Source organism: Phyllobates terribilis, unplaced genomic scaffold (genome assembly GCF_046119375.1).
Source record: "Phyllobates terribilis strain yellow unplaced genomic scaffold, ASM4611937v1 Scaffold_7__3_contigs__length_470593459, whole genome shotgun sequence".
NCBI lineage: Eukaryota > Metazoa > Chordata > Amphibia > Anura > Dendrobatidae > Phyllobates > Phyllobates terribilis.
The window spans coordinates 95,662,772-95,687,615 of record NW_027362767.1 but is presented as its reverse complement, the minus strand read 5'-3'; the positions used below and the strand labels follow the sequence as shown (position 1 = coordinate 95,687,615).

General features: G+C 49.2%; 1 protein-coding gene across 4 annotated transcripts in view; it reads right to left on the bottom strand.

The window, feature by feature from the left end:
* The window catches only part of RASGRP1 (RAS guanyl releasing protein 1), a 142,258-nt gene that overhangs the window by 60,658 nt on the left and 56,756 nt on the right, over positions 1-24,844 (bottom strand). For 2 of the 4 annotated variants that reach the window (XM_073639016.1, XM_073639014.1), the window contains exon 2: positions 23,671-23,852. In XM_073639016.1, the coding sequence (XP_073495117.1) occupies positions 23,671-23,743 (73 nt within the window). In that variant the 5' untranslated portion in view covers positions 23,744-23,852. The remainder of the gene's footprint in view (positions 1-23,670; positions 23,853-24,844) is intronic. The other 2 variants (XM_073639017.1, XM_073639015.1) reach the window with 1 other exon arrangement.

Genomic DNA, 24,844 nt, shown 5'->3' with positions numbered 1-24,844 from the left:
CCGGCCTCACTACTGAGCGTGTACATAAAGTGCAGCCCTGCCTCACTACTGAGCGTGTACGTAAAGTGCAGCCCTGCCTCACTACTGAGCGTGTACATAAAGTGCAGCCCTGCCTCACTACTGAGCGTGTACATAAAGTGCAGCCCTGCCTCACTACTGAGCGTGTACATAAAGTGCAGCCCTGCCTCACTACTGAGCGTGTACATAAAGTGCAGCATTGCCTCACTACTGAGCGTGTACATAAAGCGCAGCCCTGCCTCACTACTGAGCGTGTACATAAAGTGCAGCCCTGCCTCACTACTGAGCGTGTACATAAAGTGCAGCCCTGCCTCACTACCGAGCGTGTACATAAAGTGCAGCCCTGCCTCACTACTGAGCGTGTACATAAAGCGCAGCCCTGCCTCACTACTGAGCGTGTACATAAAGTGCAGCCCGGCCTCACTACTGAGCGTGTACATAAAGCGCAGCCCGGCCTCACTACTGTGCATGTACATAATGCGCAGCCCTGCCTCACTACTGAGTGTGTACATAAAGTGCAGCCTGGCCTCACTACTGAGCGTGTACATAAAGTGCAGCCCTGCCTCACTACTGAGCGTGTACATAAAGCGCAGCCCTGCCACACTACTGAGCGTGTACATAAAGTGCAGTCTGGCCTCACTACTGAGCATGTACATAAAGTGCAGCCCGGCCTCACTACTGAGCGTGTACATAAAGTGCAGCCCTGCCTCACTACTGAGCGTGTACATAAAGCGCAGCCCTGCCTCACTACTGAGCGTGTACATAAAGCGCAGCCCTGCCTCACTACTGAGCGTGTACACAAAGCGCAGCCCTGCCTCACTACTGAGCGTGTACATAAAGTGCAGCCCGGCCTCACTACTGAGCGTGTACATAAAGTGCAGCCCTGCCTCACTTCTGAGTGTGTACATAAAGTGCAGCCCGGCCTCACTACTGAGTGTGTACATAAAGTGCAGCCCTGCCTCACTACTGAGCGTTTGTACATAAAGTGCAGCCCTGCCTCACTACTGAGCGTGTACATAAAGTGCAGCCCTGCCTCACTACTGAGCGTGTACATAAAGTGCAGCCCTGCCTCACTACTGAGCGTGTACATAAAGTGCAGCCCTGCCTCACTAATGAGCGTGTACATAAAGTGCAGCACTGCCTCACTACTGAGCGTGTACATAAAGTGCAGCACTGCCTCACTACTGAGCATGTACATAAAGTGCAGCCCTGCCTCACTACTGAGCGTGTACATAAAGTGCAGCACTGCCTCACTACTGAGCGTGTACATAAAGCGCAGCCCTGCCTCACTACTGAGCGTGTACATAAAGCGCAGCCCTGCCTCACTACTGAGCGTGTACATAAAGTGCAGCCCTGCCTCACTACTGAGCGTGTACATAAAGTGCAGCCCTGCCTCACTTCTGAGCGTGTACATAAAGTGCAGCCCTGCCTCACTACTGAGCGTGTACATAAAGTGCAGCCCTGATTCACTACTGAGCGTGTACATAAAGTGCAGCCCTGCCTCACTACTGAGCGTGTACATAAAGTGCAGCCCTGCCTCACTACTGAGCGTGTACATAAAGTGCAGCCCTGCCTCACTACTGAGCGTGTACATAAAGTGCAGCCCTGCCTCACTACTGAGCGTGTACATAAAGTGCAGCACATCCTCACAACTGAGCGTGTACATAAAGCGCAGCCCTGCCTCACTACTGAGCGTGTACATAAAGTGCAGCCCTGCCTCACTACTGAGCGTGTACATAAAGTGCAGCAGTGCCTCACTACTGAGCGTGTACATAATGTGCAGCCCAGCCTCACTACTGAACATGTACATAAAGTGCAGCATTGCCTCACTACTGAGCATGTACATAAAGTGCAGCCCTGCCTCACTACTGAGTGTGTACATAGAGTGCAGCCCTGCCTCACTACTGAGTGTGTACATAAAGTGCAGCCCTGCCTCACTACTGAGCGTGTAAAGTGCAGCCCTTCCTCACTATTGAGCGTGTACATAAAGTGCATCCCAGCCTCACTACTCTACTGAGCATGTACATAAAGTGCAGCCCTGCCTCACTACTAAGCGTGTACATAAAGTGCAGCCCTTCCTCACTACTGAGTGTGTACATAAAGTGGAGCATTGCCTCACTACTGAGTGTGTACATAAAGTGCAGCCCTTCCTCACTACTGAGCGTGTACATAAAGTGCAGCCCAGCCTCACTACTGAGCGTGCACATAAAGAGCAGCATGGCCTCACTACTGAGCATGTACATAAAGCACAGCCCTGCCTCACTACTGAGCGTGTACATAAAGCGCAGCCCTGCCTCACTACTGAGCGTGTACATAAAGCGCAGCCCTGCCTCACTACTGAGCGTGTACATAAAGTGCAGCCCTGCCTCACTACTGAGCGTGTACATAAAGCGCAGCCCTGCCTCACTACTGAGCGTGTACATAAAGTGCAGCCCTGCCTCACTACTGAGCGTGTACATAAAGTGCAGCCCTTCCTCACTATTGAGCGTGTACATAAAGTGCAGCCCAGCCTCACTACTCTACTGAGCATGTACATAAAGTGCAGCCCTGCCTCACTACTAAGCGTGTACATAAAGAGCAGCCCTTCCTCACTATTGAGTGTGTACATAAAGTGCAGCATTGCCTCACTACTGAGCGTGTACATAAAGTGCAGCCCTGCCTCACTACTAAGGATGTACATAAAGTGCAGCCCGGCCTCACTACTGAGCGTGTACATAAAGTGCAGCCCGGCCTCACTACTGAGCGTGTACATAAAGTGCAGCCCGGCCTCACTACTGAGCGTGTACATAAAGTGCAGCCCGGCCTCACTACTGAGCGTGTACATAAAGTGCAGCATTGCCTCACTACTGAGCGTGTACATAAAGTGCAGCCCTGCCTCACTACTGAGCGTGTACATAAAGCGCAGCCCTGCCTCACTACTGAGCGTGTACATAAAGTGCAGCCCGGCCTCACTACTGAGCGTGTACATAAAGTGCAGCCCTGCCTCACTACTGAGCGTGTACATAAAGTGCAGCCCTGCCTCACTACTGAGCGTGTACATAAAGCGCAGCCCTGCCTCACTACTGAGCGTGTACATAAAGTGCAGCATTGCCTCACTACTGAGCGTGTACATAAAGTGCAGCCCTGCCTCACTACTGAGCGTGTACATAAAGTGCGGCCCTGCCTCACCACTGAGCGTGTACATAAAGTGCGGCCCTGCCTCACTACTGAGCGTGTACATAAAGCGCAGCATTGCCTCACTACTGAGCGTGTACATAAAGCGCAGCCCGGCCTCACTACCGAGCATGTACATAAAGTGCAGCATTGCCTCACTACCGAGCGTGTACATAAAGTGCAGCATTGCCTCACTACTGAGCGTGTGCATAAAGTGCACCCTGCCTCACTACTGAGCATGTACATAAAGTGCAGCCCTGCCTCACTTCTGAGCGTGTACATAAAGTGCAGCCCTGCCTCACTACTGAGTGTGTACATAAAGTGCAGCCCTGCCTCACTACTGAGCGTGTACATAAAGTGCAGCCCTGCCTCACTACTGAGCGTGTACATAAAGTGCAGCACTACCTCACAACTGAGCGTGTACATAAAGCGCAGCCCTGCCTCACTACTGAGCGTGTACATAAAGTGCAGCCCTGCCTCACTACTGAGCGTGTACATAAAGTGCAGCAGTGCCTAACTACTGAGCGTGTACATAATGTGCAGCCCAGCCTCACTACTGAACATGTACATAAAGTGCAGCATTGCCTCACTACTGAGCATGTACATAAAGTGCAGCCCTGCCTCACTACTGAGTGTGTACATAAAGTGCAGCCCTGCCTCACTACTGAGTGTGTACATAAAGTGCAGCCCTGCCTCACCACTGAGCGTGTACATAAAGTGCAGCCCTTCCTCACTATTGAGCGTGTACATAAAGTGCAGCCCAGCCTCACTACTCTACTGAGCATGTACATAAAGTGCAGCCCTGCCTCACTACTAAGCGTGTACATAAAGTGCAGCCCTTCCTCACTACTGAGTGTGTACATAAAGTGCAGCATTGCCTCACTACTGAGTGTGTATATAAAGTGCAGCCCGGCCTCACTACTGAGCGTGTACATAAAGTGCAGCCCAGCCTCACTACTGAGCGTGCACTTAAAGAGCAGCATGGCCTCACTACTGAGCGTGTACATAAAGCACAGCCCTGCCTCACTACTGAGCGTGTACATAAAGCGCAGCCCTGCCTCACTACTGAGCGTGTACATAAAGCGCAGCTCTGCCTCACTACTGAGCGTGTACATAAAGCGCAGCCCTGCCTCACTACTGAGCGTGTACATAAAGTGCAGCCCTGCCTCACTACTGAGCGTGTACATAAAGTGCAGCCCTTCCTCACTATTGAGCGTGTACATAAAGTGCAGCCCAGCCTCACTACTCTACTGAGCATGTACATAAAGTGCAGCCCTGCCTCACTACTAAGCGTGTACATAAAGTGCAGCCCTTCCTCACTACTGAGTGTGTACATAAAGTGCAGCATTGCCTCACTACTGAGTGTGTACATAAAGTGCAGCCCGGCCTCACTACTGAGCGTGTACATAAAGTGCAGCCCAGCCTCACTACTGAGCGTGTACATAAAGAGTAGCCCTGCCTCACTACTGAGCGTGTACATAAAGTGCAGCATTGCCTCACTACTGAGCGTGTACATAAAGTGCAGCCCTGCCTCACTACTGAGCGTGTACATAAAGTGCAGCCCTGCCTCACTACTGAGCGTGTACATAAAGTGCAGCCCTGCCTCACTACTGAGCGTGTACATAAAGTGCAGCCCGGCCTCACTACTGAGCGTGTACATAAAGCATAGCCCTGCCTCACTACTGAGCGTGTACATAAAGCACAGCCCTGCCTCACTACTGAGCGTGTACATAAAGTGCAGCCCTGCCTCACTACTGAGCGTGTACATAAAGCGCAGCCCTGCCTCACTACTGAACGTGTACATAAAGTGCAGCCCGGCCTCACTACTGAGCGTGTACATAAAGCATAGCCCTGCCTCACTACTGAGCGTGTACACAAAGTGCAGCCCTGCCTCACTACTGAGCGTGTACATAAAGCGCAGCCCTGCCTCACTACTGAGCGTGTACATAAAGCGCAGCCCTGCCTCACTACTGAGCGTGTACATAAAGCGCAGCCCTGCCTTACTACTGAGCGTGTACATAAAGCGCAGCCCTGCCTCACTACTGAGCGTGTGCATAAAGTGCAGCATTGCCTCACTACTGAGCGTGTACATAAAGTGCAGCATTGCCTCACTACTGAGCGTGTACATAAAGTGCAGCACTGCCTCACTACTGAGCGTGTGCATAAAGTGCAGCCCTGCCTCACTACTGAGCGTGTACATAAAGCGCAGCCCTGCCTCACTACTGAGCGTGTACATAAAGCGCAGCCCGGCCTCACTACTGAGCGTGTACATAAAGCACAGCCCTGCCTCACTACTGAGCGTGTACATAAAGTGCAGCATTGCCTCACTACTGAGCGTGTACATAAAGCGCAGCCCGGCCTCACTACTGAGCGTGTACATAAAGTGCAGCCCGGCCTCACTACTGAGCGTGTATATAAAGTGCAGCCCTGCCTCACTACTGAGCGTGTGCATAAAGTGCAGCCCTGCCTCACTACTGAGCGTGTACATAAAGCACAACCCGGCCTCACTACTGAGCGTGTACATAAAGTGCAGCCCTGCCTCACTACTGAGCGTGTACATAAAGTGCAGCATTGCCTCACTACTGAGCGTGTACATAAAGTGCAGCCCGGCCTCACTACTGAGGATGTACATAAAGTGCAGCCCGGCCTCACTACTGAGCGTGTACATAAAGTGCAGCCCGGCCTCACTACTGAGCGTGTACATAAAGTGCAGCCCGGCCTCACTACTGAGGATGTACATAAAGTGCAGCCCGGCCTCACTACTGAGCGTGTACATAAAGTGCAGCCCTGCCTCACTACTGAGCGTGTACATAAAGTGCAGCCCTGCCTCACTACTGAGCGTGTACATAAAGCGCAGCCCTGCCTTACTACTGAGCGTGTACATAAAGTGCAGCATTGCCTCACTACTGAGCGTGTACATAAAGTGCAGCCCTGCCTCACTACTGAGCGTGTACATAAAGTGCAGCCCTGCCTCACTTCTGAGCGTGTACATAAAGTGCAGCCCTGCCTCACTACTGAGTGTGTACATAAAGTGCAGCCCTGCTTCACTACTGAGCGTGTACATAAAGTGCAGCCCTGCCTCACTACTGAGCGTGTACATAAAGTGCAGCCCTGCCTCACTACTGAGCGTGTACATAAAGTGCAGCCCTGCCTCACTACTGAGCGTGTACATAAAGTGCAGCCCTGCCTCACTACTGAGCGTGTACATAAAGTGCAGCACTACCTCACAACTGAGCGTGTACATAAAGCGCAGCCCTGCCTCACTACTGAGCGTGTACATAAAGTGCAGCCCTGCCTCACTACTGAGCGTGTACATAAAGTGCAGCAGTGCCTCACTACTGAGCGTGTACATAATGTGCAGCCCAGCCTCACTACTGAACATGTACATAAAGTGCAGCATTGCCTCACTACTGAGCATGTACATAAAGTGCAGCCCTGCCTCACTACTGAGTGTGTACATAAAGTGCAGCCCTGCCTCACTACTGAGTGTGTACATAAAGTGCAGCCCTGCCTCACTACTGAGCGTGTACATAAAGTGCAGCCCTTCCTCACTATTGAGCGTGTACATAAAGTGCAGCCCAGCCTCACTACTCTACTGAGCATGTACATAAAGTGCAGCCCTGCCTCACTACTAAGCGTGTACATAAAGTGCAGCCCTTCCTCACTACTGAGTGTGTACATAAAGTGGAGCATTGCCTCACTACTGAGTGTGTACATAAAGTGCAGCCCGGCCTCACTACTGAGCGTGTACATAAAGTGCAGCCCAGCCTCACTACTGAGCGTGCACATAAAGAGCAGCATGGCCTCACTACTGAGCATGTACATAAAGCACAGCCCTGCCTCACTACTGAGCGTGTACATAAAGCGCAGCCCTGCCTCACTACTGAGCGTGTACATAAAGCGCAGCCCTGCCTCACTACTGAGCGTGTACATAAAGTGCAGCCCTGCCTCACTACTGAGCGTGTACATAAAGCGCAGCCCTGCCTCACTACTGAGCGTGTACATAAAGCGCAGCCCTGCCTCACTACTGAGCGTGTACATAAAGTGCAGCCCTGCCTCACTACTGAGCGTGTACATAAAGTGCAGCCCTTCCTCACTATTGAGCGTGTACATAAAGTGCAGCCCAGCCTCACTACTCTACTGAGCATGTACATAAAGTGCAGCCCTGCCTCACTACTAAGCGTGTACATAAAGTGCAGCCCTTCCTCACTACTGAGTGTGTACATAAAGTGCAGCATTGCCTCACTACTGAGTGTGTACATAAAGTGCAGCCCGGCCTCACTACTGAGCGTGTACATAAAGTGCAGCCCAGCCTTACTACTGAGAGTGTACATAAAGAGCAGCCCTGCCTCACTACTGAGCGTGTACATAAAGTGCAGCATTACCTCACTACTGAGCGTGTACATAAAGTGCAGCCCTGCCTCACTACTGAGCGTGTACATAAAGTGCAGCCCTGCCTCACTACTGAGCGTGTACATAAAGTGCAGCCCGGCCTCACTACTGAGCGTGTACATAAAGTGCAGCCCTGCCTCACTACTGAGCGTGTACATAAAGTGCAGCCCTGCCTCACTACTGAGCGTGTACATAAAGCGCAGCCCTGCCTCACTACTGAGCGTGTACATAAAGTGCAGCATTGCCTCACTACTGAGCGTGTACATAAAGTGCAGCCCTGCCTCACTACTGAGCGTGTACATAAAGTGCGGCCCTGCCTCACCACTGAGCGTGTACATAAAGTGCGGCCCTGCCTCACTACTGAGCGTGTACATAAAGCGTAGCATTGCCTCACTACTGAGCGTGTACATAAAGCGCAGCCCGGCCTCACTACCGAGCATGTACATAAAGTGCAGCATTGCCTCACGACCGAGCGTGTACATAAAGTGCAGCATTGCCTCACTACTGAGCGTGTGCATAAAGTGCACCCTGCCTCACTACTGAGCATGTACATAAAGTGCAGCCCTGCCTCACTTCTGAGCGTGTACATAAAGTGCAGCCCTGCCTCACTACTGAGTGTGTACATAAAGTGCAGCCCTGCCTCACTACTGAGCGTGTACATAAAGTGCAGCCCTGCCTCACTACTGAGCGTGTACATAAAGTGCAGCACTACCTCACAACTGAGCGTGTACATAAAGCGCAGCCCTGCCTCACTACTGAGCGTGTACATAAAGTGCAGCCCTGCCTCACTACTGAGCGTGTACATAAAGTGCAGCAGTGCCTAACTACTGAGCGTGTACATAATGTGCAGCCCAGCCTCACTACTGAACATGTACATAAAGTGCAGCATTGCCTCACTACTGAGCATGTACATAAAGTGCAGCCCTGCCTCACTACTGAGTGTGTACATAAAGTGCAGCCCTGCCTCACTACTGAGTGTGTACATAAAGTGCAGCCCTGCCTCACCACTGAGCGTGTACATAAAGTGCAGCCCTTCCTCACTATTGAGCGTGTACATAAAGTGCAGCCCAGCCTCACTACTCTACTGAGCATGTACATAAAGTGCAGCCCTGCCTCACTACTAAGCGTGTACATAAAGTGCAGCCCTTCCTCACTACTGAGTGTGTACATAAAGTGCAGCATTGCCTCACTACTGAGTGTGTATATAAAGTGCAGCCCGGCCTCACTACTGAGCGTGTACATAAAGTGCAGCCCAGCCTCACTACTGAGCGTGCACTTAAAGAGCAGCATGGCCTCACTACTGAGCGTGTACATAAAGCACAGCCCTGCCTCACTACTGAGCGTGTACATAAAGCGCAGCCCTGCCTCACTACTGAGCGTGTACATAAAGCGCAGCTCTGCCTCACTACTGAGCGTGTACATAAAGCGCAGCCCTGCCTCACTACTGAGCGTGTACATAAAGTGCAGCCCTGCCTCACTACTGAGCGTGTACATAAAGTGCAGCCCTTCCTCACTATTGAGCGTGTACATAAAGTGCAGCCCAGCCTCACTACTCTACTGAGCATGTACATAAAGTGCAGCCCTGCCTCACTACTAAGCGTGTACATAAAGTGCAGCCCTTCCTCACTACTGAGTGTGTACATAAAGTGCAGCATTGCCTCACTACTGAGTGTGTACATAAAGTGCAGCCCGGCCTCACTACTGAGCGTGTACATAAAGTGCAGCCCAGCCTCACTACTGAGCGTGTACATAAAGAGTAGCCCTGCCTCACTACTGAGCGTGTACATAAAGTGCAGCATTGCCTCACTACTGAGCGTGTACATAAAGTGCAGCCCTGCCTCACTACTGAGCGTGTACATAAAGTGCAGCCCTGCCTCACTACTGAGCGTGTACATAAAGTGCAGCCCTGCCTCACTACTGAGCGTGTACATAAAGTGCAGCCCGGCCTCACTACTGAGCGTGTACATAAAGCATAGCCCTGCCTCACTACTGAGCGTGTACATAAAGTGCAGCCCTGCCTCACTACTGAGCGTGTACATAAAGCACAGCCCTGCCTCACTACTGAGCGTGTACATAAAGTGCAGCCCTGCCTCACTACTGAGCGTGTACATAAAGCGCAGCCCTGCCTCACTACTGAACGTGTACATAAAGTGCAGCCCGGCCTCACTACTGAGCGTGTACATAAAGCATAGCCCTGCCTCACTACTGAGCGTGTACACAAAGTGCAGCCCTGCCTCACTACTGAGCGTGTACATAAAGCGCAGCCCTGCCTCACTACTGAGCGTGTACATAAAGCGCAGCCCTGCCTCACTACTGAGCGTGTACATAAAGCGCAGCCCTGCCTTACTACTGAGCGTGTACATAAAGCGCAGCCCTGCCTCACTACTGAGCGTGTGCATAAAGTGCAGCATTGCCTCACTACTGAGCGTGTACATAAAGTGCAGCATTGCCTCACTACTGAGCGTGTACATAAAGTGCAGCACTGCCTCACTACTGAGCGTGTGCATAAAGTGCAGCCCTGCCTCACTACTGAGCGTGTACATAAAGCGCAGCCCTGCCTCACTACTGAGCGTGTACATAAAGCGCAGCCCGGCCTCACTACTGAGCGTGTACATAAAGCACAGCCCTGCCTCACTACTGAGCGTGTACATAAAGTGCAGCATTGCCTCACTACTGAGCGTGTACATAAAGCGCAGCCCGGCCTCACTACTGAGCGTGTACATAAAGTGCAGCCCGGCCTCACTACTGAGCGTGTATATAAAGTGCAGCCCTGCCTCACTACTGAGCGTGTGCATAAAGTGCAGCCCTGCCTCACTACTGAGCGTGTACATAAAGCACAACCCGGCCTCACTACTGAGCGTGTACATAAAGTGCAGCCCTGCCTCACTACTGAGCGTGTACATAAAGTGCAGCATTGCCTCACTACTGAGCGTGTACATAAAGTGCAGCCCGGCCTCACTACTGAGGATGTACATAAAGTGCAGCCCGGCCTCACTACTGAGCGTGTACATAAAGTGCAGCCCGGCCTCACTACTGAGCGTGTACATAAAGTGCAGCCCGGCCTCACTACTGAGGATGTACATAAAGTGCAGCCCGGCCTCACTACTGAGCGTGTACATAAAGTGCAGCCCTGCCTCACTACTGAGCGTGTACATAAAGTGCAGCCCTGCCTCACTACTGAGCGTGTACATAAAGCGCAGCCCTGCCTTACTACTGAGCGTGTAAAGTGCAGCATTGCCTCACTACTGAGCATGTACATAAAGTGCAGCCCTGCCTCACTACTGAGCGTGTACATAAAGTGCAGCCCTGCCTCACTTCTGAGCGTGTACATAAAGTGCAGCCCTGCCTCACTACTGAGTGTGTACATAAAGTGCAGCCCTGCTTCACTACTGAGCGTGTACATAAAGTGCAGCCCTGCCTCACTACTGAGCGTGTACATAAAGTGCAGCCCTGCCTCACTACTGAGCGTGTACATAAAGTGCAGCCCTGCCTCACTACTGAGCGTGTACATAAAGTGCAGCCCTGCCTCACTACTGAGCGTGTACATAAAGTGCAGCACTACCTCACAACTGAGCGTGTACATAAAGCGCAGCCCTGCCTCACTACTGAGCGTGTACATAAAGTGCAGCCCTGCCTCACTACTGAGCGTGTACATAAAGTGCAGCAGTGCCTCACTACTGAGCGTGTACATAATGTGCAGCCCAGCCTCACTACTGAACATGTACATAAAGTGCAGCAGTGCCTCACTACTGAGTGTGTACATAATGTGCAGCCCAGTCTCACTACTGAACATGTACATAAAGTGCAGCATTGCCTCACTACTGAGCATGTACATAAAGTGCAGCCCTGCCTCACTACTGAGTGTGTACATAAAGTGCAGCCCTGCCTCACTACTGAGTGTGTACATAAAGTGCAGCAGTGCCTCACTACTGAGCGTGTACATAATGTGCAGCCCAGCCTCACTACTGAACATGTACATAAAGTGCAGCATTGCCTCACTACTGAGCATGTACATAAAGTGCAGCCCTGCCTCACTACTGAGTGTGTACATAAAGTGCAGCCCTGCCTCACTACTGAGTGTGTACATAAAGTGCAGCCCTGCCTCACTACTGAGCGTGTACATAAAGTGCAGCCCTTCCTCACTATTGAGCGTGTACATAAAGTGCAGCCCAGCCTCACTACTCTACTGAGCATGTACATAAAGTGCAGCCCTGCCTCACTACTAAGCGTGTACATAAAGTGCAGCCCTTCCTCGCTACTGAGTGTGTACATAAAGTGGAGCATTGCCTCACTACTGAGTGTGTACATAAAGTGCAGCCCGGCCTCACTACTGAGCGTGTACATAAAGTGCAGCCCAGCCTCACTACTGAGCGTGCACATAAAGAGCAGCATGGCCTCACTACTGAGCATGTACATAAAGCACAGCCCTGCCTCACTACTGAGCGTGTACATAAAGCGCAGCCCTGCCTCACTACTGAGCGTGTACATAAAGCGCAGCCCTGCCTCACTACTGAGCGTGTACATAAAGTGCAGCCCTGCCTCACTACTGAGCGTGTACATAAAGCGCAGCCCTGCCTCACTACTGAGCGTGTACATAAAGCGCAGCCCTGCCTCACTACTGAGCGTGTACATAAAGTGCAGCCCTGCCTCATTACTGAGCGTGTACATAAAGTGCAGCCCTTCCTCACTATTGAGCGTGTACATAAAGTGCAGCCCAGCCTCACTACTCTACTGAGCATGTACATAAAGTGCAGCCCTGCCTCACTACTAAGCGTGTACATAAAGTGCAGCCCTTCCTCACTACTGAGTGTGTACATAAAGTGCAGCATTGCCTCACTACTGAGTGTGTACATAAAGTGCAGCCCGGCCTCACTACTGAGCGTGTACATAAAGTGCAGCCCAGCCTTACTACTGAGAGTGTACATAAAGAGCAGCCCTGCCTCACTACTGAGCGTGTACATAAAGTGCAGCATTACCTCACTACTGAGCGTGTACATAAAGTGCAGCCCTGCCTCACTACTGAGCGTGTACATAAAGTGCAGCCCTGCCTCACTACTGAGCGTGTACATAAAGTGCAGCCTTGCCTCACTACTGAGCGTGTACATAAAGCGCAGCCCGGCCTCACTACTGAGCGTGTACATAAAGTGCAGCCCTGCCTCACTACTGAGCGTGTACATAAAGCACAGCCCTGCCTCACTACTGAGTGTGTACATAAAGTGCAGCCCTGCTTCACTACTGAGCGTGTACATAAAGTGCAGCCCTGCCTCACTACTGAGCGTGTACATAAAGTGCAGCCCTGCCTCACTACTGAGCGTGTACATAAAGTGCAGCCCTGCCTCACTACTGAGCGTGTACATAAAGTGCAGCCCTGCCTCACTACTGAGCGTGTACATAAAGTGCAGCACTACCTCACAACTGAGCGTGTACATAAAGCGCAGCCCTGCCTCACTACTGAGCGTGTACATAAAGTGCAGCCCTGCCTCACTACTGAGCGTGTACATAAAGTGCAGCAGTGCCTCACTACTGAGCGTGTACATAATGTGCAGCCCAGCCTCACTACTGAACATGTACATAAAGTGCAGCATTGCCTCACTACTGAGCATGTACATAAAGTGCAGCCCTGCCTCACTACTGAGTGTGTACATAAAGTGCAGCCCTGCCTCACTACTGAGTGTGTACATAAAGTGCAGCCCTGCCTCACTACTGAGCGTGTACATAAAGTGCAGCCCTTCCTCACTATTGAGCGTGTACATAAAGTGCAGCCCAGCCTCACTACTCTACTGAGCATGTACATAAAGTGCAGCCCTGCCTCACTACTAAGCGTGTACATAAAGTGCAGCCCTTCCTCACTACTGAGTGTGTACATAAAGTGGAGCATTGCCTCACTACTGAGTGTGTACATAAAGTGCAGCCCGGCCTCACTACTGAGCGTGTACATAAAGTGCAGCCCAGCCTCACTACTGAGCGTGCACATAAAGAGCAGCATGGCCTCACTACTGAGCATGTACATAAAGCACAGCCCTGCCTCACTACTGAGCGTGTACATAAAGCGCAGCCCTGCCTCACTACTGAGCGTGTACATAAAGCGCAGCCCTGCCTCACTACTGAGCGTGTACATAAAGTGCAGCCCTGCCTCACTACTGAGCGTGTACATAAAGCGCAGCCCTGCCTCACTACTGAGCGTGTACATAAAGCGCAGCCCTGCCTCACTACTGAGCGTGTACATAAAGTGCAGCCCTGCCTCACTACTGAGCGTGTACATAAAGTGCAGCCCTTCCTCACTATTGAGCGTGTACATAAAGTGCAGCCCAGCCTCACTACTCTACTGAGCATGTACATAAAGTGCAGCCCTGCCTCACTACTAAGCGTGTACATAAAGTGCAGATCTTCCTCACTACTGAGTGTGTACATAAAGTGCAGCATTGCCTCACTACTGAGTGTGTACATAAAGTGCAGCCCGGCCTCACTACTGAGCGTGTACATAAAGTGCAGCCCAGCCTTACTACTGAGAGTGTACATAAAGAGCAGCCCTGCCTCACTACTGAGCGTGTACATAAAGTGCAGCATTACCTCACTACTGAGCGTGTACATAAAGTGCAGCCCTGCCTCACTACTGAGCGTGTACATAAAGTGCAGCCCTGCCTCACTACTGAGCGTGTACATAAAGTGCAGCCTTGCCTCACTACTGAGCGTGTACATAAAGCGCAGCCCGGCCTCACTACTGAGCGTGTACATAAAGTGCAGCCCTGCCTCACTACTGAGCGTGTACATAAAGCACAGCCCTGCCTCACTACTGAGCGTGTACATAAAGTGCAGCCCTGCCTCACTACTGAGCGTGTACATAAAGCGCAGCCCTGCCTCACTACTGAGCGTGACATAAAGTGCAGCCCTGCCTCACTACTGAGCGTGTACATAAAGCACAGCCCTGCCTCACTACTGAGCGTGTACATAAAGTGCAGCCCTGCCTCACTACTGAGCGTGTACATAAAGTGCAGCCCTGCCTCACTACTGAGCGTGTACATAAAGTGCAGCACTACCTCACAACTGAGCGTGTACATAAAGCGCAGCCCTGCCTCACTACTGAGCGTGTACATAAAGTGCAGCCCTGCCTCACTACTGAGCGTGTACATAAAGTGCAGCAGTGCCTCACTACTGAGCGTGTACATAATGTGCAGCCCAGCCTCACTACTGAACATGTACATAAAGTGCAGCATTGCCTCACTACTGAGCATGTACATAAAGTGCAGCCCTGCCTCACTACTGAGTGTGTACATAAAGTGCAGCCCTGCCTCACTACTGAGTGTGTACATAAAGTGCAGCCCTGCCTCACTACTGAGCGTGTACATAAAGTGCAGCCCTTCCTCACTATTGAGCGTGTACATAAAGTGCAGCCCAGCCTCACTACTCTACTGAGCATGTACATAAAGTGCAGCCCTGCCTCACTACTAAGCGTGTACATAAAGTGCAGCCCTTCCTCACTACTGAGTGTGTACATAAAGTGGAGCATTGCCTCACTACTGAGTGTGTACATAAAGTGCAGCCCGGCCTCACTACTGAGCGTGTACATAAAGTGCAGCCCAGCCTCACTACTGAGCGTGCACATAAAGAGCAGCATGGCCTCACTACTGAGCATGTACATAAAGCACAGCCCTGCCTCACTACTGAGCGTGTACATAAAGCGCAGCCCTGCCTCACTACTGAGCGTGTACATAAAGCGCAGCCCTGCCTCACTACTGAGCGTGTACATAAAGTGCAGCCCTGCCTCACTACTGAGCGTGTACATAAAGCGCAGCCCTGCCTCACTACTGAGCGTGTACATAAAGCGCAGCCCTGCCTCACTACTGAGCGTGTACATAAAGTGCAGCCCTGCCTCACTACTGAGCGTGTACATAAAGTGCAGCCCTTCCTCACTATTGAGCGTGTACATAAAGTGCAGCCCAGCCTCACTACTCTACTGAGCATGTACATAAAGTGCAGCCCTGCCTCACTACTAAGCGTGTACATAAAGTGCAGATCTTCCTCACTACTGAGTGTGTACATAAAGTGCAGCATTGCCTCACTACTGAGTGTGTACATAAAGTGCAGCCCGGCCTCACTACTGAGCGTGTACATAAAGTGCAGCCCAGCCTTACTACTGAGAGTGTACATAAAGAGCAGCCCTGCCTCACTACTGAGCGTGTACATAAAGTGCAGCATTACCTCACTACTGAGCGTGTACATAAAGTGCAGCCCTGCCTCACTACTGAGCGTGTACATAAAGTGCAGCCCTGCCTCACTACTGAGCGTGTACATAAAGTGCAGCCTTGCCTCACTACTGAGCGTGTACATAAAGCGCAGCCCGGCCTCACTACTGAGCGTGTACATAAAGTGCAGCCCTGCCTCACTACTGAGCGTGTACATAAAGCACAGCCCTGCCTCACTACTGAGCGTGTACATAAAGTGCAGCCCTGCCTCACTACTGAGCGTGTACATAAAGCGCAGCCCTGCCTCACTACTGAGCGTGACATAAAGTGCAGCCCTGCCTCACTACTGAGCGTGTACATAAAGCACAGCCCTGCCTCACTACTGAGCGTGTACATAAAGTGCAGCCCTGCCTCACTACTGAGCGTGTACATAAAGCGCAGCCCTGCCTCACTACTGAGCGTGTACATAAAGTGCAGCCCTGCCTCACTACTGAGCGTGTACATAAAGTGCAGCCCTGCCTCACTACTGAGCGTGTACATAAAGTGCAGCCCTGCCTCACTACTGAGCGTGTACATAAAGCGCAGCCCTGCCTCACTACTGAGCGTGTACATAAAGTGCAGCCCTGCCTCACTACTGAGCGTGTACATAAAGTGCAGCATTGCCTCACTACTGAGCGTGTACATAAATTGCAGCCCTGCCTCACTACTGAGCGTGTACATAAAGTGCAGCCCTGCCTCACTACTGAGCGTGTACATAAAGCGCAGCCCTGCCTCACTACCGAGCGTGTACATAAAGCGCAGCCCGGCCTCACTACTGAGCGTGTACATAAAGTGCAGCATTGCCTCACTACTGAGCGTGTACATAAAGTGCAGCCCTGCCTCACTACTGAGCGTGTACATAAAGTGCAGCCCTGCCTCACTACTGAGCGTGTACATAAAGCGCAGCCCTGCCTCACTACTGAGCGTGTACATAAAGCGCAGCCCGGCCTCACTACTGAGCGTGTACATAAAGTGCAGCATTGCCTCACTACTGAGCGTGTACATAAAGTGCAGCCCTGCCTCACTACTGAGCGTGTACATAAAGCGCAGCCCGGCCTCACTACTGAGCGTGTACATAAAGTGCAGCCCGGCCTCACTACTGAGCGTGTATATAAAGTGCAGCCCTGCCTCACTACTGAGCGTGTGCATAAAGTGCAGCCCTGCCTCACTACTGAGCGTGTACATAAAGTGCAGCCCGGCCTCACTACTGAGCGTGTACATAAAGTGCAGCCCTGCCTCACTACTGAGCGTGTACATAAAGCGCAGCCCTGCCTCACTACTGAGCGTGTACATAAAGTGCAGCATTGCCTCACTACTGAGCGTGTACATAAAGTGCAGCCGGCCTCACTACTGAGGATGTACATAAAGTGCAGCCCGGCCTCACTACTGAGCGTGTACATAAAGTGCAGCCCGGCCTCACTACTGAGCGTGTACATAAAGTGCAGCCCGGCCTCACTACTGAGGATGTACATAAAGTGCAGCCCGGCCTCACTACTCAGCGTGTACATAAAGTGCAGCCCTGCCTCACTACTGAGCGTGTACATAAAGTGCAGCCCTGCCTCACTACTGAGCGTGTACATAAAGCGCAGCCCGGCCTCACTACTGAGTGTGTACATAAAGTGCAGCCCTGCCTCACTACTGAGTGTGTACATAAAGTGCAGCCCTGCCTCACTACTGAGCGTGTACATAAAGTGCAGCCCTGCCTCACTACTGAGCGTGTACATAAAGTGCAGCCCTGCCTCACTACTGAGCGTGTACATAAAGTGCAGCCCTGCCTCACTACTGAGCGTGTACATAAAGCGCAGCCCTGCCTCACTACTGAGCGTGTACATAAAGTGCAGCCCTGCCTCACTACTGAGCGTGTACATAAAGTGCAGCATTGCCTCACTACTGAGCGTGTACATAAAGTGCAGCCCTGCCTCACTACTGAGCGTGTACATAAAGTGCAGCCCTGCCTCACTACTGAGCGTGTACATAAAGCGCAGCCCTGCCTCACTACTGAGCGTGTACATAAAGCGCAGCCCGGCCTCACTACTGAGCGTGTACATAAAGTGCAGCATTGCCTCACTACTGAGCGTGTACATAAAGTGCAGCCCTGCCTCACTACTGAGCGTGTACATAAAGTGCAGCCCTGCCTCACTACTGAGCGTGTACATAAAGCGCAGCCCTGCCTCACTACTGAGCGTGTACATAAAGCGCAGCCCGGCCTCACTACTGAGCGTGTACATAAAGTGCAGCATTGCCTCACTACTGAGCGTGTACATAAAGTGCAGCCCTGCCTCACTACTGAGCGTGTACATAAAGTGCAGCCCGGCCTCACTACTGAGCGTGTATATAAAGTGCAGCCCTGCCTCACTACTGAGCGTGTGTATAAAGTGCAGCCCTGCCTCACTACTGAGCGTGTACATAAAGTGCAGCCCGGCCTCACTACTGAGCGTGTACATAAAGTGCAGCCCTGCCTCACTACTGAGCGTGTACATAAAGCGCAGCCCTGCCTCACTACTGAGCGTGTACATAAAGTGCAGCATTGCCTCACTACTGAGCGTGTACATAAAGTGCAGCCCGGCCTCACTACTGAGGATGTACATAAAGTGCAGCCCGGCCTCACTACTGAGCGTGTACATAAAGTGCAGCCCGGCCTCACTACTGAGCGTGTACATAAAGTGCAGCCCGGCCTCACTACTGAGGATGTACATAAAGTGCAGCCCGGCCTCACTACTCAGCGTGTACATAAAGTGCAGCCCTGCCTCACTACTGAGCGTGTACATAAAGTGCAGCCCTGCCTCACTACTGAGCGTGTACATAAAGTGCAGCCCTGCCTCACTACTGAGCGTGTACATAAAGCGCAGCCCTGCCTCACTACTGAGCGTGTACATAAAGCGCAGCCCGGCCTCACTACTGAGCGTGTACATAAAGTGCAGCATTGCCTCACTACTGAGCGTGTACATAAAGTGCAGCCCTGCCTCACTACTGAGCGTGTACATAAAGTGCAGCCCGGCCTCACTACTGAGCGTGTATATAAAGTGCAGCCCTGCCTCACTACTGAGCGTGTGTATAAAGTGCAGCCCTGCCTCACTACTGAGCGTGTACATAAAGTGCAGCCCGGCCTCACTACTGAGCGTGTACATAAAGTGCAGCCCTGCCTCACTACTGAGCGTGTACATAAAGCGCAGCCCTGCCTCACTACTGAGCGTGTACATAAAGTGCAGCATTGCCTCACTACTGAGCGTGTACATAAAGTGCAGCCCGGCCTCACTACTGAGGATGTACATAAAGTGCAGCCCGGCCTCACTACTGAGCGTGTACATAAAGTGCAGCCCGGCCTCACTACTGAGCGTGTACATAAAGTGCAGCCCGGCCTCACTACTGAGGATGTACATAAAGTGCAGCCCGGCCTCACTACTCAGCGTGTACATAAAGTGCAGCCCTGCCTCACTACTGAGCGTGTACATAAAGTGCAGCCCTGCCTCACTACTGAGCGTGTACATAAAGTGCAGCCCGGCCTCACTACTGAGTGTGTACATAAAGTGCAGCCCTGCCTCACTACTGAGCGTGTACATAAAGTGCAGCACAGATTCATCTCAACTAAAAGCCCAGATCCTTAGATCAGGAACAGAACAGACATTTATAGGACATTTCATAACTTTCCCAAATTCTTATGAAAACATTTACAGCACATCCTGCACTGTACTACTGTACCCAATTCATTATATATTTTATGAGTCGGAGTCTGTCCATTTTATTCAACCCCACCAAAATGGACACCGGCTCCAACTCCATGATCCTGACTCCTACTCTACAGTCCTGATCTCCGCTATAGATTTTTTTCCCGCAGCTTGTCGTTGTGATTTGGCAAAATCTCATCCATTATTCTGTTACTGTAAAACATTGAGGATTTTCCGCCTGCAGATCCAAACCACAGCATATCCACCGAGAGTCAAACATTCTGACTCTCCGTACTCCACCGTGACACCTCTAAGGAGAACCAAAAGTGGCATGGGGTCAACTAAATAAAGATCTGGTTAGCGAAACCCAGAAGCAATGCCGGCATCAGTTACATTAGAAAGGTCATCAACAACTAATGGAAGGAACCAGAGATGGTGTGGGTTGATTAGCCGGTCCATTGGCCACGTCCGTAGTCTGGTCACTGGACAGGAGCTCTGAGAACCGTATCATAGCTTACGGCATCTGCGGCTCCTCTTTTATTTAGCCAAGCTGATGCAACGTCACATTGCAACGATGATCACTCACCAAGCCGAATTATCAAAAGAAAGACCGGATCGTGCGAATCGAATTGTACCAATTCTAGTAGGAATCCCCAGGAGACATTTTTAATGCTCTAAGTATAAATGATTAGCATGGCTGATAATAGTTTCCCAATAAATTGTAAATGTAAGTTACCTTGATGTCACTTCAGTGGCTAATATTTCGAAGAAAAACATTTCCATTTTTCCCAACAGGAAACCAACAAACAGCAATTCAATATTGGAGGCACTTTCGTGTCCTCCTCCACACATAATCAAAAATATTCCAGTAGGAGAATTAATCAGAACAAAGATGAACTGCTCCTCGATTGATAGTTTTTCTACAGAGCGTAATAAAGTGATATCAAGGTTGTAAGAAAGGCTATAAAAAATGGACATTGGACAGAGCGAATTCAATAGTCGCAGGAAGTGACAAAAAAACTCTGAAAAATACTGCCCATAGGAATAATGACAAGAATAACAAACACATCACTACATTTCTGACACAATATAGTCTGCAATATTTTGACATTATAAACATCATTAAAAAATATCATCCAATACATAATCAGGACATAAAACTGTCAGAGATTGCAAACAACAACATCAGATTTATTGCAAAAAAAAATGCATCCACATTGGGTACTATTTTATCTCCCAGTTTTTTTTTCAAAACCTGCAGAAAATTCAGGAAATACTTAGCTCTCTTTGAAGGGTTTTTACAAATGTGGATATTCGCAAAGTATTTCGTGCAATTGTGTCAACTCCAGGGCCGCACTTTTCAGCTACATGAAAATATGATTTTATTCTAACTCACAAGTTTCTATAGCGATAACATGGGTTGATTGTTGAGTGAATAAGATGCTGCCTTTGTCTGTACACAGGGATTCAAGTATATTGTGCCAAGTACTGCTCATATAAGAGGGGGCCCACCGGAGGATCCTCCTGTTCTCCTGTGGGCCAGTCCGAGCCTGGTAACATCACTGGGGTTATCTATTCAGTTGAATGTTGTTTATGTAAAATACAGTATGTTGGCTGTGCTGTAGGACCCCTGAGAAAACGCATCAGGAGACAGATGTCAGATACAGCCAGTACAACAGCGATTAATGTGTCAGCGGATTCCCCACATTTTTCCCAAGTCCACAAAGGAGATGTGACATCACTTAAATTTATGGGTATAGAAAAGCTTCACAAGCCGTCAGGGGAGGGGAAAAGAAAGATCCTCAATAGAGAATCGTTTTGGATTTATAAACCACAAACCAGGACTCCAGGGGGAGTGAACATTAGACAAGATCTGATATTGCAATATACATAGAAAACTTTTTTTTTCCAGTGTGCATTTAAATGTTTTTAACCCTTTATTTCCCAAGGGTGTGTCCTTAATTGGGATAGGTTTAGTATTGGTTGATAGTCACATATGGTCACGTGTTCTAATGATATATAAGTGCATATTTGTCATTGAGAACTTTACTATCACTAAGGCTTGAAAGCCGAAACGTGTCGTTCTGCACTAACCTCTGTGATATGTCAGTCACAATTTTTTAAATCACTGAAGTTTAATACTTACATTTATATCGCTGGAACATTCCTATTTTTCCTTTTTATAAGTTGTAAAGGGGACAGGGAAAGTCACCTGAACTTTGCAGATCGCAAGCAGAACACACCAGTGATGAACGAAAAATTGTAAAACAACATTTAGGGTATGTGTACGCGTTGTATTTTTGTTGCGTTTTTTTTTTCCGAGCAGTTTTGTCACAAAACTTGAAGGATTTCCTGGTACCAGCAAAGTGAATGAGATTACTGAAGTTTCATGCACATGTTGCTTATTTCTTCCTTGTAGATTCAAGTCTGCAGCATGTCAATTCATTCAGCATTTTTGCTGCAGATTTCACCCTAATAAGTGTGGAAAAATCCACAGCAAAAAACACATATAAAAAAAATCCAACAAAAACTCGGCAAAAACGTTTGTATTTTATGCAGTTTTTTTTTCTGCCAACACATCACCATTTGCAGCACATTTTTTCTTCTGCAAACCCTGAACGTGTGTCCATACCCTTATGGGATTTCTAGCTATGCAATTCCCCACCATATACTTTTTTATCTGACTCTAACACACAAGAAAGGTCCCAAAAATGGATCCCATCAAACTTATTTAGAGGTTTTGAGGATACAGACCATGCCTGATCTCCACTCCTCTCCCTCTGGACCACCTGCACTGTCTCACTGCTAATCTCAGGAAGCAGCGGCATCACTTATCTATAGCTCCGGCACCAGTCGCAGTGACGTCTCATACGCCCCGTCACTGTGTCCCTGCCCAGACCAATGTTTTCTCTTCGAGATACGGGTTATTTTTGTTTAATTACCATCTAGCCCCGATCATTGGGGGCTCAGAAATGTTTCCATCAACCACTAGGACACATTGCATGTTAACCAGTTGTGATTTCGGTGTTGGATCTGCTTCATCAGAGTAGGATTATTATTTATCCCAAATGATAACCCAGATCCAAGTATAAACTACATATAATAGTGAAGCAATACTCAGTTTGTTCAGAGTTAGGCGATGTTTCACCTGGATAACTCTTCATCAGGCGACATGATATATGAGATAGATACGACCTCTGATAGTAGACTCGGTGTTTGGTCACTTGCTTGAGTCCAAAATTTGGAAATAGGAACACATTTTGTATTGTGCCATTTTTTTAAAACAATATCCAATGTCTCAAAATTCAGTTTTATGAAAGTAACCTGTCCGCATTTTTTTTTTTACACATGGAAGTAGTGGTTTGCCTGTCTACGTAATAAATCTAATCGTTTTTTTTAGAAAAATTATATGCCAGTCATGAGAATCTAGCATAGAAGACATATGCAAATCAGGGTGGAAGCGCACTGGGGGGCGTGTCAGTGCATTCGGATTGGCTTCTTGTAAGTGCAGTGACACGCCCTCAGTGCACTTCCACCCTGATTAGCATATGGCTTCTATCCTAGATTTCTCATGACTGCTACATATGATCTTTACAAAAAAATATATACATTTTTATTGTGGGATAATAAGCTCCTTTACATGGATTCCAATATTTCCTTATGTAAAAAAAAAAGCAGACAGCTTCCCTTTACATACATTGGCATTAAGAAACACTCAAAACCTCTAGTTCCTTTGAAGCTGGATAAGTCACTTTGTCCTTTTATACCCGAGACACCGATAAGATACAGCAGGGACAATGCATCCGAACTATTATTATTGATATTATTAGTGATCAGAATACCAGAACCATACGATTACTCTGGAAAACCAGAACTAATGATTAGACCATGTTATTATTTTTTATTAGTAATAATTATTTTTAATAGATATAAATGATTGCTGAAAAAATAACAATACAATATAATAACATGTGAAGCAAAAGTGCGCAAATGTAGCAGAGTGGTGCGTTATAAAGTATCGAGTGATATAATGTTTTCCTAAATAGGACCGAATTTAGGAAAACATCAGTTACATTAGAACGGTGTCTGTTCATGATTTAAGGTCTACATGAGGAAGAGGAGGACATAGACAATAACACTGTCCTTGACTTCTATCTTTCGACCCTCATCGACGCTCTTGTAAGAATATACTTAAGAAAAAAAAAGTTGAAATAACTTACCAAAAGTCTGAATGCACATCTGTATGAGTTCATCCAAGCTGGCTCCCTTGATGAGCTGTCCTAGAGGCATCATCACCCGTATGGGAGTGACCTGGGGAAGTTTGGGATGCGATGTGCAATGGATGATTTGCTTTAATTCCAGCGCCAGTCTAGGAATAGTGGTACAGCCATGTGCAGGTCTACTGAGAAAGAAAGAGACCGCACATGCATCAGTTACAGAACTACCATTAGAGCGTAATCTAGCAACATCTACATAGCCAGTGATCGTAAAGAAGACTACCTTCCAGCTTTCCCTCCTAGCTCTCCTCCCCTATGCCCATCGCAAATCATTGTGCCGAATTCTCCTTCCATGAAAAGTGACAATTCTGACCGATTTCCTGACGATTCCACAGGGTTAACGTTTTCATCATGCATGCCGGGCTTTAAAGAAAGCTGAGAGTTTGGGTACTTTCCCACCATCAATGAATCATCAATTACCAGCTTGGAGTTCAGGGCTTTTATAAAGAAACTATTGTTACTACTTTGTAATTGTATTATAGTGCCTGCCAGGGATCCCGTATGCCAGTCACGGAAGACTATCTTGGATCAAGAAGATATCTTATCCATGAGTGTATGAGAAAACGCTCCACCCCAGAGTAAGCAGCAGGACTCGGCAAGAGCTCAACCTTGTCGAAATTATTCAGGGATCTGCAGACAGGGACCCTGTAAGGTGCTGCAGAGGGTCAGTGCTGCTTTTAGGACTGTTACATTAAGGCCACGGTCCCACTTTCAGTATTCGGTCAGTATTTTTTCTCAGGAGTGAGAGCCAAAACCAGGAATGGGTGATAAATGCAGAATTGGTGACTTGTTTCTATTATACCTTTTCTCTGATTATTCCTCACCTGGTTTTGGCTCCCACTCCTGAGAAATACTGACCAAATACTGATAGTTAGGCCATGGCCTAAATCCCATTCACGGGCCGGCTGCGGGTCTCCCGGGCTGAACTCAACAGCTTCGTAGGCATATACGACGCCGTCAAGTTTGGGTCAGGAGATTCATGGCCAGTCTATGGATTGTGGTCATATTCGGACCATGACACAAGGAAGTGTATATCTGGCCTTAAAAAGAATCTGTCAGTAGGTTTTTGCTATTTAATCTGAAAGCAGAATAATGTAGTGGTAGAAAGCCTGATTCC